Source organism: Lates calcarifer, linkage group LG12 (assembly GCF_001640805.2).
Source record: "Lates calcarifer isolate ASB-BC8 linkage group LG12, TLL_Latcal_v3, whole genome shotgun sequence".
Lineage (NCBI taxonomy): Eukaryota > Metazoa > Chordata > Actinopteri > Centropomidae > Lates > Lates calcarifer.
Genome location: NC_066844.1, coordinates 26,386,331 through 26,400,739, shown reverse-complemented (window position 1 = coordinate 26,400,739; position 14,409 = coordinate 26,386,331). Strand labels below are relative to the sequence as shown.

The 14,409-nt window shown below is 44.4% G+C and overlaps 1 protein-coding gene and 1 long non-coding RNA gene across 2 annotated transcripts in view; one reads left to right on the top strand and one right to left on the bottom strand.

The window, feature by feature from the left end:
• Window positions 1-9,307, top strand: part of gli1 (GLI family zinc finger 1) — a 45,452-nt gene extending 36,145 nt beyond the window's left edge. Inside the window, 12 exon segments of the mRNA XM_051074281.1 lie at window positions 443-675; window positions 1,367-1,467; window positions 1,559-1,758; window positions 1,861-2,029; window positions 2,252-2,359; window positions 2,816-2,956; window positions 3,082-3,231; window positions 3,330-3,494; window positions 3,589-3,831; window positions 3,948-4,226; window positions 4,228-4,267; window positions 4,479-9,307. Of these exon segments, the coding sequence (XP_050930238.1) occupies window positions 443-675; window positions 1,367-1,467; window positions 1,559-1,758; window positions 1,861-2,029; window positions 2,252-2,359; window positions 2,816-2,956; window positions 3,082-3,231; window positions 3,330-3,494; window positions 3,589-3,831; window positions 3,948-4,226; window positions 4,228-4,267; window positions 4,479-7,063 (4,414 nt within the window). The 3' untranslated portion in view covers window positions 7,064-9,307.
• Window positions 1-14,409, bottom strand: part of LOC108884831 (uncharacterized) — a 70,164-nt gene that overhangs the window by 26,220 nt on the left and 29,535 nt on the right. The gene's annotated exons all lie outside the window — the stretch shown is intronic.

Here is a 14,409-nt window from a genome sequence, read left to right as displayed (position 1 = left end):
TTTTCCAGATCCTCAGGCGGTGCTCTTTTTCAGGCTACCGCCTCTAAAACAACTCTACCTGCTGCTGTAAATACTTCAGCTTCTACACAAAGCTGTGTTTTTAAAAGCTTTGTCATTTGTATTTTCAAATCAAATATTCTTTCAAAATATTACTATAACTATGTTTTCTGCCTCTCACTGACCTACAACACTGTTAACCTTTTAAAATTTAACTTGAAACTTTTATTACATTAGAAAAGTTCAATGTTTTGAGCCTTGAACGACTGATTTTCAGGAACAGAGGAGGAGGAATTTTAAAGAGACGTGACAGATGTGCTGTATGAGACGTACTATGTTCTGTTATTTCTACAGCTCCCATCACAACTTTTTTCAGTGGCCATTTTTCATATTGATTTATGTGTATTTTATTAATATTTATAATACATGTGTTTCTTGTTTGCAGCCTAGTCCCATCAGACCAGTCTCCCTACAGTGATGTATCTTCGATGCGTGCCCCGCTCCTCAACGGCCCTCCCCAGGACTGCCGAGCTATGTATAATCCCATGACTCCCAGCATGACTCATGGATCAGGACCAGGACAGGGGATTGGCCACTGCATGGATCAATACATGAGGCCCCCTCAGGCCCCACCACCCCACAGTATGATGGGCCACCGGGGCATGCCGCCCACAGAGAGTGAGTCAGAGTATCTCTTACACCTCCTGATTCTCACAGCTGCTTCTGATTTGGGCTTTAAGATACCTGAGAGACTGAGCAAGACACAGAAACTATCAGGTTCTCTACAATAGGAAAGATCAACAACCAGAAGTGGACTAATTGTTCTGCTGAGACATAAATGTGTCTGTTACTCTACAGTGTGAACTGTGGATAAACAGCAGTTTGGACATATCAAAATTATTCAGTTCACCTAAGATGAACTAGAGATGAAAAATAGACCCTGTAAACAATGAATATGTAAATAGTGAATAGTAGGTCTAAATATAAATACTTTACAGATGCCATCTGCTTACTGTGACTTTTACATAATAATATGTTGTACTATATAGAGCTAGTGATTCCAGATGTCTTTTCCTTGACACACTTCTTTTTACTCCTTGCTGGTTTTTATTAGTTTATATCATTTTCTCTAAAAGACAGAAATAAAAATAAGACAAAAGAGTATAGACTCTAGTCTAGACCTCCCAGGACAGTGAACTGTCTCTGTTCATCACTTGTCATTAGAAATGAGCTTGAAATGCACACATCTGACTGTTGTGTGTCAACCTAGATGGAAGAAGTCCTCAACCACTCAGTATTACTATCTGTCTGCTCCACAACTTGAGAGATGTTAATGTTGATCTCTCTCTGTGTCCTTAATGCCTTACAGGTGGGAATAGCACCCCCTACTGTAACCAGAACAACATGATGTCCTCTCATCATAACTTCTGCCAGGCTCAGCCCAGCTCTGACCAGATCGGGTCAGGTGACTGGTAAGGAAACACTCACATATGGATAAATTTAAATTCAACTACATCGTCAAATCTAACCCTCCCGCTCATGTCATCGTCTGCCCTCTCCAGGCTCAAGGTTCTCCACACCTCGTTCCATGCTGAAGCTGAGTAAAAAGAGAGCTCTGTCCATCTCTCCTCTGTCTGATGCCAGTGTGGACCTGCAGACAGTAATCCGGACATCACCCAACTCCTTAGTGGCCTTTGTCAACTCTCGTTGCAACCCTAACGGAGCCAGCTCCTACGGCCATCTCTCTGTGAGCGCCATGAGGTCAGATATTTCTCTTGTCTATATATCAAGATCAACAATGGATTTGAATCAACAGGCATAGATCAGAAAGGTCTCAAAGCTGTCTCTTCTGTTCTGCCGCAGTCCGTCTCTGGGTTATTCCAGCAACATAAACTGCCAGTCCAGGCAACAAGGCTCCATGTATGGTGGAGGCGGGGGGACACCCCTGGGCGGACACACACCAGGCCCCTGCCAAGCTTCCCGCTTACCGCCCCACAATCCTCGGCTCCATGTTCCACCCAAGCACGGACATGTAAGACAGCTCTCTCACTCACTTCACTTCAGTATTAGTGCACCTTCTGTTACTGACAGCTGGCAGAGGAGGGATGGGACGTGGGAACAGGGAGCTAAGACAGGTCTATGATAGGGAGAATTAAAACCTGTGTCAGTTGTATGAAAGTGAATGCTGATGAGGGATAGAAAGAGACTGTGTAAGACAGATGTGATACAGCATGATGTGTGTGTTGTTTTGTAGCTGAAAACAGAGCCAGGGCTGGGAGGTGTGATGGATGGCATGAATGTGAAGAGCCTGGAGGAGAGGTCAGAGGGAGATGTGGCCAGTCCTTCCTCCACTGGCACTCAGGTACAGTATGGGTCTTATTCTCAAAATATGAAAGTTGTTTCACCCCTTTCCACATTTACATTTTAGTTTTGGGCCTTAGATCTGTCAAACAATCTCGCAGGAATAGAGAAGCTTTTGTCTGATGTCAAAATGAACTGGAGTCAAGAACAGTAGGTGGAGGTCCAGAGTTTCTCTTGGCAAGTGTGTTTTAGTACTTTTGATACATACTGCAAGTATTATTTCAAAATATGTCAACTTTCTTGCCAAAGATTTTACACTGCATCTTGTACAAAGACACATGTTGCAGATTTTACAGTCTGTTTTTATGTGGCTGTAGTTAGAAAATCATCAGATCAGCTGTGGACAACATGACTGGCTGATATCTAATATGTAATATAAGGCAAATGTGGCCCTATATCTGTTTGAACAGTACTTTGTTTTAAAACTGCAACAATTTTTTTGGTTTGTGCACATCAGGACCCTCTCCTGGGTTTACTGGATGGCAGAGATGAGTTGGACAAAGAGGATGGGAAACCTGAGCCAGAGGCCGTCTATGAAACTAACTGTCACTGGGAAAGCTGCAACAAGGAATTTGACACACAAGACCAGCTAGTTCATGTAAGAAATACCGATCTACTGCAGGGAAACAGAGGGAAAAAGCATTTAAGCATTTTAGTAAAGATATCTACAGTATACCACCATGATTATCGATGTGTCTCCCTGTTCATCTGTTTGCTCTGCAGCACATCAACAATGAGCACATCCATGGAGAAAAGAAGGAGTTTGTGTGTCACTGGCAGGAGTGCTCTCGAGAACAGAGGCCTTTCAAAGCCCAGTACATGCTGGTGGTTCATATGCGCAGACACACAGGAGAGAAGCCACACAAGTGCACTGTGAGTCAATCTTCAGTCTCTTGTCTGATTATTTTAGACTTTTGGAAGGTGTTTTCTTCACCGGCTATACATACTGACTATATATTTTTCTGTTTTAGTTTGAAGGCTGTAACAAGGCCTACTCTCGTCTGGAAAATTTGAAGACCCACCTGCGCTCTCACACTGGGGAGAAACCATACGTGTGTGAACATGAAGGCTGCAACAAGGCCTTCTCCAATGCTTCAGACCGGGCCAAGCACCAGAACCGAACTCACTCCAATGAGGTACTGTAGTGTACATGAAAAATAGCAGAATCATTTTATCTGCACACACACACAATGTTCAGTGTACTGACACTGACACCTTGCTCTTCTGCAGAAACCGTATGTCTGTAAGATCCCTGGATGCACTAAGCGGTACACAGATCCAAGCTCTCTGCGTAAACATGTGAAGACAGTGCACGGCCCTGAAGCCCACATCACCAAGAAGCATCGTGGAGACACAGGCCCTCGACCCCCTGGCTCAGCTATGACCCCCGGAGGCCAGAACTCTGAACTGCTGCTGGAGAAAGAGGAGACACGCAGGGAGGACTGCAAACTGCTGGCTCCTGAGACTGCTCTGGTGAGTTTAGCCCATTTGGTACAAATCACATATACTTAACTGTCATTTGAAGGGTTGTCAGTAATTTTAAGTATAGGTGAGTATACATGACAATACATTATATCAGCTTCTTTCAGAAATCCCAACCAAGTCCTGGTGGTCAGTCATCCTGTAGTAGCGAACGTTCTCCACTGGGGAGCGCCAACAACAATGACAGTGGGGTAGAGATGAACCTGAATGCAGCAGGCAGCTTGGAGGATCTCACAGCACTGGAGGATGGAGTGGCAGGGGGAGGAGGAGGAGGAGGAGGGGAGCCAGGGAGTGTAGGGGGAGCACTGGGAATGTCAGCACAGGCTTTGAAGAGACTGGAGAACCTGAAGATTGACAAGCTGAAGCAAATCCGCAGGCCTACCCCGCCCAGGCCGCTGTGCCAGCAACAAGCTACCAACACTTCCTGGTAAGGTTTATGATGACACTGCATATATAGATTGACGTTGAAATGCAAACTGTTGCACAAAACAGAATTTTTCTACTAAGCTGAAGGACGATGTTGGTTCAGGGATTGTTTGGATGGGACATTAGAATTGTAAATCAAATCAAAATAAACTTTTTTGTTTTGTATCGATGAACCACCTCTGAGCTCTTTCCTCTTTGATGTACATTTTCAGGTACAGGGGAGAATATGGGAATGTGTGCACCTTCTCCGCTCCTCTCAAATCGACGTGTTATGGAGCTGTCTAACCATGAGTTAGGAGGCGGTACTACGATTGGCTGTTCTACTAATGACAGGAGAGGAAGTGGCACCAGCAGTCTGAGCTCTGCCTACACCGTCAGCCGTCGCTCCTCCATGGTGTCTCCTTACCTGTCCAGCCGGCGCTCCAGTGAGGTCTCACAAATGGGAGGAACAGGAGGGGGAGGATGTCACCTCCTTGGCCCAGAGCAGAGTGGAGGAGACCCCCTCTCCCCTGAGACCAATCGCAGAGGAGCTCCATGTCCTGGAGGAGGAGGAGGATTGCCAGGTCTTCCTAATTTAACACCTGCCCAGCAGTACAGCCTAAAGGCAAAATATGCTGCAGCAACTGGTGGGCCACCACCTACTCCTCTACCCAATATGGAGCAGCCAGGAACTCCAGGGAGAAGAGGAGGTGTTTTGAGTGAGTACCAGGGCCAACCTCTGCCTCCCTTCCTTCAACAAGGTGGTCCACGTAGGCACAGTGCCAACACAGAGTATGGTACTGGTGTCATCTACCCTCACCAGGCTCCGGGCAACAACAGCAGACGAGCCAGTGACCCAGTTCGATCAGCAGCAGATCCACAAGCTCTCTCGAAGCGCTTCAATAGCCTTAATAATGTAGCCATGATGAGCCGAAGGAATGCACTGCAACACCGTGGCTCTGACACCAGTCTGGCCCGCCACATGTACTCCCCTCGGCCGCCAAGCATTACAGAGAATGTAATGATGGAGGCTATGGGTATGGAGCCACACCTTGCTCCTGTTGATGGCAGGGATCGTACTATGATGATGCCCCCTGGAGAAAGAAGCTTTATGGGATACCAGAACCAGCATCAAACTCTTGGAGGAGTTGGAGGTGGAGGTCCTCTTTCAAACCAGCTGTCCCCAAGCCATGACTCTCTGAGCTGTCCAGACCAGGGATACATGCAGGGGCACTACCAGAACCAGGGAGGGGAAGTTACTTCCAGGGCTGGTGGAAACCCAATGGGCCAGGCAAGGCCTATCCACCCAGAGGGCATATCCAATACACTTCTCCAACAGGCTGAGTACAGTATGAGCACTTGTCAGCTCAGTCCCTCGGGTCCCCATTATCCCAGCGTAGGTCAGGGTGGTGACGCTGGAGGCCCTTGGAGTGACACCCATAGCCAAGTCCAAACTTCCAACCATGCTCTCCAGAACCAGCGAGGAATGCAATACTCAGATCCCACCCTGCAGCCTCAGCAGACACAGGCCCACTTCAACAATCAGACAGGCCTCTATAACAGTCCTGATGGAACCCACAAACTCAACATCAAGCCTGAGCAGCAGTTCCACCCTGGGATGGGGGGCAGAGATGCCTGTCAAAGTGCTAAGCTCCAACAGCAGCGGATGCTCCTCCAGCAGACTCAGGGTTACCCGCAACAGACAGGCCAGATTATGATGAGGAACTCGGACAATCCCAGTTGTGACTTTCAAGGGCAGAACCAAAACTCTTACCCCAGTGGAGGGGGCTTGAGTTTGGGCTGTGCTGGGTCTGCTCTTTCAGATGGGCAGAGGTCAGAAACCCCCATGATGCAGGTGAAGGAAATGATGGTCAGGAACTATGTACAGTCCCAGCAAGCACTCATGTGGGAGCAGCAACAAGAACAGCAACAACAGCAGCAGCACAGTGGAATAAAACCACCTTCTCTCTCTGACAATATGGATATGAGCAGCCAGACAGCGATGATGCAGCACAGTCCACAGCACCAAAACCAGAATCTTTATTCCAACCAACCCTATCCTTCCTACCCCAACCAGAACCTGGTCATGAGCCCTCCGGCCCACAGCCGAGCACCCAGCTCCGTGACACCTAAAGACCAGCAGCTGACAGGTCTTCCAGGCTCATGCTATGGCCAGGAGATGGTGGTCCCTAGGCCTCCTCAGGGACGGAAACCTCTCAGCCGCCAGAACAGCCTGTCACAGGTAGGAGGAGGCTACCTGGGCAGCCCACCCCACCTGAGCCCTGTTCACTCCACTTCCAGCCCCAGACGAGGGGTCAGATTGCCTCCAGTCCAGCATCCACAACACCCACAGAATGAAATGTTTTCTCCTTCCAATAACAACAACATCTACTACTCGGGTCAAATCAACATGGATATGGAGAAACACATGGACCCCCAGAATGGGCCTTGTATCAACCAGCAGCATAGTATGGCATCCAACCTGGATCCAGCAGGAGGCTCTAAGTCTGCACCAATGGCTCCCTATCCTGAGTCCGGCCCCATCTCCAACGCCTTAGAAAACCTGGACCTGGACAATGCTCGCATAGACTTCACCTCCATCATTGATGATGCCGAGTCTTCCTCGTTCAGCCCGGTCAACAATCCCCTCCAGGGTCAGCCGGGATCTTCCTCCCAGGCCTCATCCCGCCTCACCACCCCTCAGACTTCTGTCAGCCTAGCTGCAGGCTCAGGCCTGTCCAACATGGCTGTTGGTGACATGACGTCCATGCTTACCTCGCTGGCTGGGGAGAATAAATACCTGAACACACTGTCTTAGAAGACAGTACTCGGGCAGCTCAGCATATGTTCAAACTAACAATCAAACTGAGGCCTTGGCAAGGTCTTAGTATAATCAGCCCAGGGTTTAAAGTCCTATTGCCTATAGTGATTTTTTCCCTGAACATTTCAAGAAAGGTCAGTTAGGGTAAGACAGACAAGCTTTTGAATGGAACATTTCATGTAATGGATCATTAGTCTGGACTGTTTTATACATACCCATAAGCCTTTATACATAAATTCAACACATTATCCCTTGTTCGAGCCAGGATCCTGAACAGGCAAGAAGTCTGTTGCTACTAGATACCCATGCAACACGAATGACGATAGGTCGTAAAGGGTTGTGGCTGCAAATTGAGACTAGGCTACTAATGTGGTCCCCATCACAAATTTCTGAATCGCCACCCTGAACCTTAAAACCAAAGGTGCCTGATCAATCTCCCTTGCTGTATTCTTCCCTCACTGCCTCGGTACTCTGTATCTTTCTGTGCCTTAGACACAGAGTTATATGCCTGATATGAAACTGATACTGAACTTTTTCCAAACAGGCATTCCAGTCACATGGGGCTGTGGCAACAGTGGAGCAGAGAAGGATACATGTAAATACGTTTTACATACATTTATATATGTTGTGTATATGACAATGAGGCATTGGATGAATCATCCCCTGTCTCGTGATAGACTGCGTGGACTCTGAAGGCCAATGTTCAGGTGGGAGTTAGTAAGACGGTTGTTCGAAAGGATGAGAGAGAGATGCTTTCAGTGATTGAGAAATAATTTCTCGGTGCTACTAAATATTAATCTGTATTGCTAGGGATTTCCTCCTTGTCATGAACATCACACTCTGTACCAGTGGCATATCAGTATTTCCACACATGCACAAATGCAGACACACACAGTATTCCCACACATGCGCAAATGCAGACACAGACGTACACATAGCCTACACACAGACACTCAGGACTTGTTTGTATCTTTGGTGTTTCAAATTATGTTGTAATTGCCTTTCCAGACAGAGAGTTTGCACTCCATGTGTTTACTGTAAGTGTTCCTAAAGCAGCTGTGTAGATTTTTCAGTGGTGTTTATAAGTGCAAAACAGAAAGTGCCTTGCTCTTTCTAAGGTACATACATGGGGGATAACGAGTAAAGCGCAAATATCATACGTGTGCAACAATTACACAACACATTACAAAATGTAACGTAATGCCTTCGATCATTAAACAGACCCACGACTTGTACATGACTCAGCTGAGGATGACGGCTATGTTAATGAAACCTGAGTCAGCTGGTTTGTATTTAGTCACCAGATCAGTTATAGCTGCCTATATTTGAGAAACTAAGGTACACTCACAGCACAGTGCTTCTGCACTTTGGCTCTAATCCCAAAGAGGAGTTATTTGGAAAAATCTGCAAGAATAAATCAGGATAAAGAAGCAGGAATTTTATCACTTGCTACCACTGTAGTAAAATACGTATTGTATAGGTACACTGAGGTACTTTTGTGCGACTGTTGAGCTGTATCATACGAAAGAAGGATGCAGCTCTTGGCAGGAGAAATAATTTTACACTGTGGCTTTGCACTGACTACAGCACTGTGTGGAAAGGTCTCCGTCTCTTGTGACTATTCACATGAACCTCATTTTGACAAGAATAAACAATTATCACAGTATTTTTAAATAGTCATTGAAGAACACATCTGAGCACATTTACTCAACGAGGCCATATGAAAGTATTGCTGAGGCATTTTATGTGACTTTTCAGAATTAATTAGTAACGTCACTTCAAAGTGTTACTGAGCATTAGCAGGAATGAACATTTCCTCATTTTGGAAAATAAGTGTACAACCTACCAAAGACACCTTAAAATGACTGAGAAAAAGATGCACAAATAGTCTATTTTAACACAACACTAACACTAGCAATAAGCAACATTGACTGATAGTGCTGTTCTTTAGAATGTATGAGATGTTTTTGTATAAAATTATCTTTTTATATTAATGAACTTTATGGATGTTGCTTTCTATGTGTGTGTGTGTGTTTTTTTGTAACTGTCATCCTACATTCTGACTTTTTTGCTGGCAAAAGAATATCACCTTTAGCAACAGAAAGCTATAATAGTAGCATTAACTATAATAGACGAAAGCCAAGTGTTATATTTTGTGTACAATTTTCTACATTTTTATACAAATGTGCTATATTTTACCAGTTTATGAATAAACCTGTTCAGTTTGGGATGGATGCAGAATGCTTGTCAAACTTTTTTTTATGTCTGTTGTTGGAAAGTGATGTAGTTTTGTGTTTATTACAGCATTCACAGATACCACTCAGATCACTGTAATAAGCCATTATCTACACATTTTATATTTCAAGGAGATTTGTTTTAGGCTCATGTGATATCCTTGTAATTTTCATTTTTCAAACGCATCCATAAAATAAGACACTGGTATAAAGACCGTTCTGCTGGACATTTGTTTCTGTCTGGTGGATTAATGCAGTGACTCCTTTCCTCCAATAGAGTGCAGTACTGCCTGAGAACAAGCACAGATCATACTGTATTTCTATTTCATTTACTTCAAATGAAGACTCGTAGCATAACTTGAATACAGAACCTCCTACATAGCTTACCACCCCCTGTGCTATTTATTCTGCATAATTGTAATCAGGCATAATTCAGTTCAGAATTACTGAAAGTCAAACCAACTGGCCAAACAGAAGATATTAATCCAAAATAATTGTTCCTTTTCCCACAGGCTGATTGGAAAACCCCTTGTTATGTATGTGATTTAGGCCTGCCTGTCATGGCAGCCTGTTATGAGCTACAGTGATCTGCTACAGGCTGCTACATTAAATAAGTGGATGAAGTGGTGTTAAAAATGGCTGCTGTTGGTGACATCAGTGCCTGGACGGGCTCTCTGTGGTCAGTGGGCATTGGCACCGTAGGCTGTTGAATGCTGTAAGAAACAAAAACTACAAAAATCTCGCTTGTAAAATATTATCAACATCACATACATGCTTTAAAACACATCATATAAGTGACTGGTGGGAAAAGTGGGAGAAAAAGTTCACATCCATGGCACTGTTTCATCTGATACTATACGAGTGGTTCCCAATCTTTTGGGCTTGTGACTCCTGAAAATGAAGTCATGTCTATTTGTAACCCCACATCACAGGATATGGTGGTGTGGAAATGAGTTATGAGCAGTGCAACCAAAGAGTGATTTTCCCTCAGACTGAAGTCAAAATTAGAGAAAAGACAGAATAAATAAACAGAAGTTTGTGTAACAGCAGCTTTTTTTCCCCCCTCCTCATCCCTTTAAACACTGATATGATTTATCACAGGATGCCATGAAGTATCCCTCTGCCAGACAATCACTGCTGTTCACTCACTTCAACTACACAGCTACAAAGTAAACAGATTTATAAATAAAATTAATGATGAGTAATTAGATCACCACTACTGTAAATATTAAGTTATTCACAATTTTTCAAGCCTGTCTCAAAACAATATTCAGATGCCCCTATAAACACTGAAACAGCCTCTTCTTGCTATAATGATTTCTCCAGTTATTACTGAGTTATGGAAAACAAAATCTTCCCTCCATCCTTCACTGCAGAAATGTATTAAAAGCTTATTTGAAGTAAACACAGGGATTCAGCCACTCGAGTTTAACAATTGAAGTGGGGATCCTCTGAAGTTACAGACTTTTCTCTCGATCCTTCACCAGAGCTCAACAGAGAAACACTGTGCAGGGAATCACAAAGGGAATTTTATACACAAATAAATGTAACTTTGAAAGATATCAACTTGATTTAATAAACTAGATGCTTACATGACTCCTGAAGCCTCTTTGTAATTTCATATAAACTTACACTTAGATTGAAACTGCAAGAAGAGATCTTTTAGAGATCTGTATGAACAGGAGGAATGATTTGATTTTTCAGTGTCTGTGTATTTAAGACGCACTTGAAAAATAGTGAATCTGTCCTTTCATTTTAAGAACAACTGACAATGTAGCCTCTAACTGTAACCATACAAACAGTGCCTAGATCTGCCAGGTGAACCCTCACCAGGTAGTTAAACTAGTTGATTCCCACTTTTAACAAACCAAACTACAAGTTAAACTGTCTGCAAGCAAACCTGTAAAACTTCATGATGAATTGAACACGCCCACAGTGAACGACATGACACTGAAATATTAACAGACTCTGACTTGTCTTTGTAAAACACCTCGTTGTGTTATCACTGTCATTGAATCTGCTGTATTTGGTGAGAAGCTGATTTACACTAACTTTTTAACATGGCACCACTACCATTACTTTTTACAGCGTTGGCTCGTTTTGGTTCAGGGGCCCCAGTGTGCTTAGACTATATTGGCATTGTGGTGTTGTGGCATGGCACAGTAGACTCACGGCAGCCGCTACAGCCTGGCAGTCATGTTAACGTTGACTCATTCGCTCCAAGGCGAGGGGAAGTTCTCCTGACGGACTACTGATTTGCAATCTGGCATGTCCAGATCGGTGATTTGAAACAATAGCTGAATCTCCACACAGCAGGGTTAGATGGAGTGTTTGACAGGAGGGGCAGCTGATAGAGTCACAGCTTTCAATTCATAATTTTATGGTGACTTTTGGGGAAATATTTGTGCAAGAAACATTAAATGTTACAGCTACTTTAGGTCCATACACACTTCAGGTGCACCAGCTTGAGGTATTCACACATCAGCGGCCGTCATGTTAAACTACATTCAAACTGTCGCCCTCAAAATGAGGTGCAGAAACTGAAAGAAACCAGGTAGGCTATGCTCTGTAGAGGAAACCATTGCTGTGTTTGTTGACTCTGACTGAACTCCTTCTCCAACACAATGATATAAATTTCAGAGCTAAAGCACAGAGACCTTCACTCAGTCTTTACTTTAAACATTTTGGACCTTTTTGAAACAGTGTCTTCGCCTCCTGCCTCAGGCCGAGGTGATTGTAATGCAAAACTGACCACTGTTTCTTTTTCACAAAATTAGAGAGTGAGTGTGTGCATGCACATGTATTTCTAAACTACAGTCTTAAACAGGTTTGTGTTAAAGTCTGATTTTAAAAAGTTAGATACACTGATGCTCTGATAGTGCTGTCGACTCTCTCCACTCCGCTGCAGAGTTACAAATGGAAATGCCAAAATAAGAAGAGTTTTTCAAATGCAAAGAAGTGGGCAGCATAATGACTTTTCTCTTTTCTTGTCTTGCCATTCAAAGCGAGGCTTTTCTTTTCCTTTGTCACTTAGGTTGGCATATAATTAACTCCTGCTTAATATGCTGTTTAAGGGCTCTCCTCCCCATGCAAGAAGCTTTGAACCCATAGACCACAGACAGGGACAAAACCCCAGTGGGACTGCTTCCTCCATGCTGCTCCTTATGTGTGTGTGTGTGTGTGTGTAGAGAGAGAGAGAGAGAGAGTAAGTAGTTGTTACAACAAGACAGTAGAAAACTCAAACTACACCGCCACAACACTGCTGTGTCCAGTCCATCAGATGAATAAACCCTTCACACTGTTCTTTCCGTGTGTTTAAAAGATGTGTGTCAGAGCGCAGTGGGTTCATATTTGGAATTAATTAAAATGGCCGTGCTGTGGATGGTTGATTTATTTTACCTCTGACTGGTTGAACCCATCAGAGAAAATGCGATACGGCACTTTTTAAAAATGAAACATGAATACTCGACAACGCCTCACAAAACCTGCACCTCGTAACTTAAAGTACCATTTAACAAGCTACAGTTTGTCACTTAAACAAATCAGGCCTCTTCAGAAATGTACTATTTGGTTGAAATCACTTAAACTGGCTGGAAAACACACCCAATCTGAAATGCTGACATGCAGTTCAGACATATATGAACATAACTTTAAAGAAGAAAACAGCTCCCAGGACCTCTGCAGCACCTCTGCACCTCCCTGACCCTCATCTGTAGCAAAGTTTATTGCCCCCTGCTCAGCCACCTCCTCTCCTCCCTCTCCTTTCCTCCTCCCTCTCTTCTATCCATCCCATCACAAAGGAGCCGTGATGACCCTTCTGTCCCTCTCTTTCTCCAGCCCTCTGCTCCCTCCCCACCTTCAGGATGCTTTCTCTTCCAGAATCCATTAAGAGTCAACCCCCCCCCCCCCCCCCACACACACACACACACACAGCAGTCATGAGGGGTGAAGGAATGAAGGGGTGGGGGGTAACTTTTTCATTGTGAGCTGATAATGTAGGAAAAAACGGTCTCTTATAAAATGGGACCGTGAGCTCATGCTGGGTGGAAAGGTGGAGGTGGTTGGAGTTTTAAAGACTGTTAGCTCAGAGTAATAGGCTCATAATTAAATATGATTATGAAGGTTTCTACCAAACTAGTTATTATTTAATATTGTTTAAAAAATATATTCCTTACCTCAATAATGCTTCTGTTAAGTCTCAAGACTGTGGTTTGTAATTTCATATTGTTCCTGAAGGAACTTTACAATGAATCTACAGTGACTTTATTTCTACAAATCTCTCATGGCAGTGTGCTAACAGTTCTATACATGTGATAATGCTGCACTTTTATTTGCTCTGACGGTGGCTTAGACTCTATACGCTTATTAGAATTTACTTTTTGTGGGGATTTGGGTTTTTAATTGAATCCTTTAGCTTCTAAAAGATGTGTTCAGGTAATCTGTTACTTCTTATGTATTATCTGATCTAATCTCCTTCACAGAGTCAGGTCGCAGTTTGTTTACTCCGCGCTAACTCTTTTTGCAGAACACATTATGCGTCGTGAAAAGCTACCCCGCTCGCTTTTATTGTGTCACAGTTACTAAGAGGTGGATGTGTGTGTGTGTGTAGAGGGGGTGCTACTAGAAAGCCAAGGTGGGGGTCCTGAACGCCGCGTTAGAGTTTTACCTCGGATGTTTTTTTCAGTTGCAAAACAGATTACGGTCCAGGTTGCAACACAAAGGGCCGTGAATGCACCACTTCCTACAGCCATCCGCGGCTGAATGGGGGCGCAGGACGGGGGTCCGCTCCGGGGTACTCGAGCGCAGGTGCGACGTGCATAACAGTCAGGCAATAAAAACGTGGAGGAGGAGGTGAGGGGGGAGGAGGAGGAGAGGGAGGAGGGAGGCGGGCGCGCGCACATACCTGTTCTCATTAACCTGTGGGTTAGTGTAATCTCCTCGCGGTGAGCGAGATGAGCCGCCGGGGCCTCATTTACACCTCGTCAGAAGCCTCAGGTTGACGCTGCAGCCTGGTGAAGCTTCATGGTCTGAGTGTGAGGAGTCTGCTCCGCAGGCTCACATATTAATAATGAAGCTTTCTGATTAGTTAGAGCGTCAGAACTGCACAAG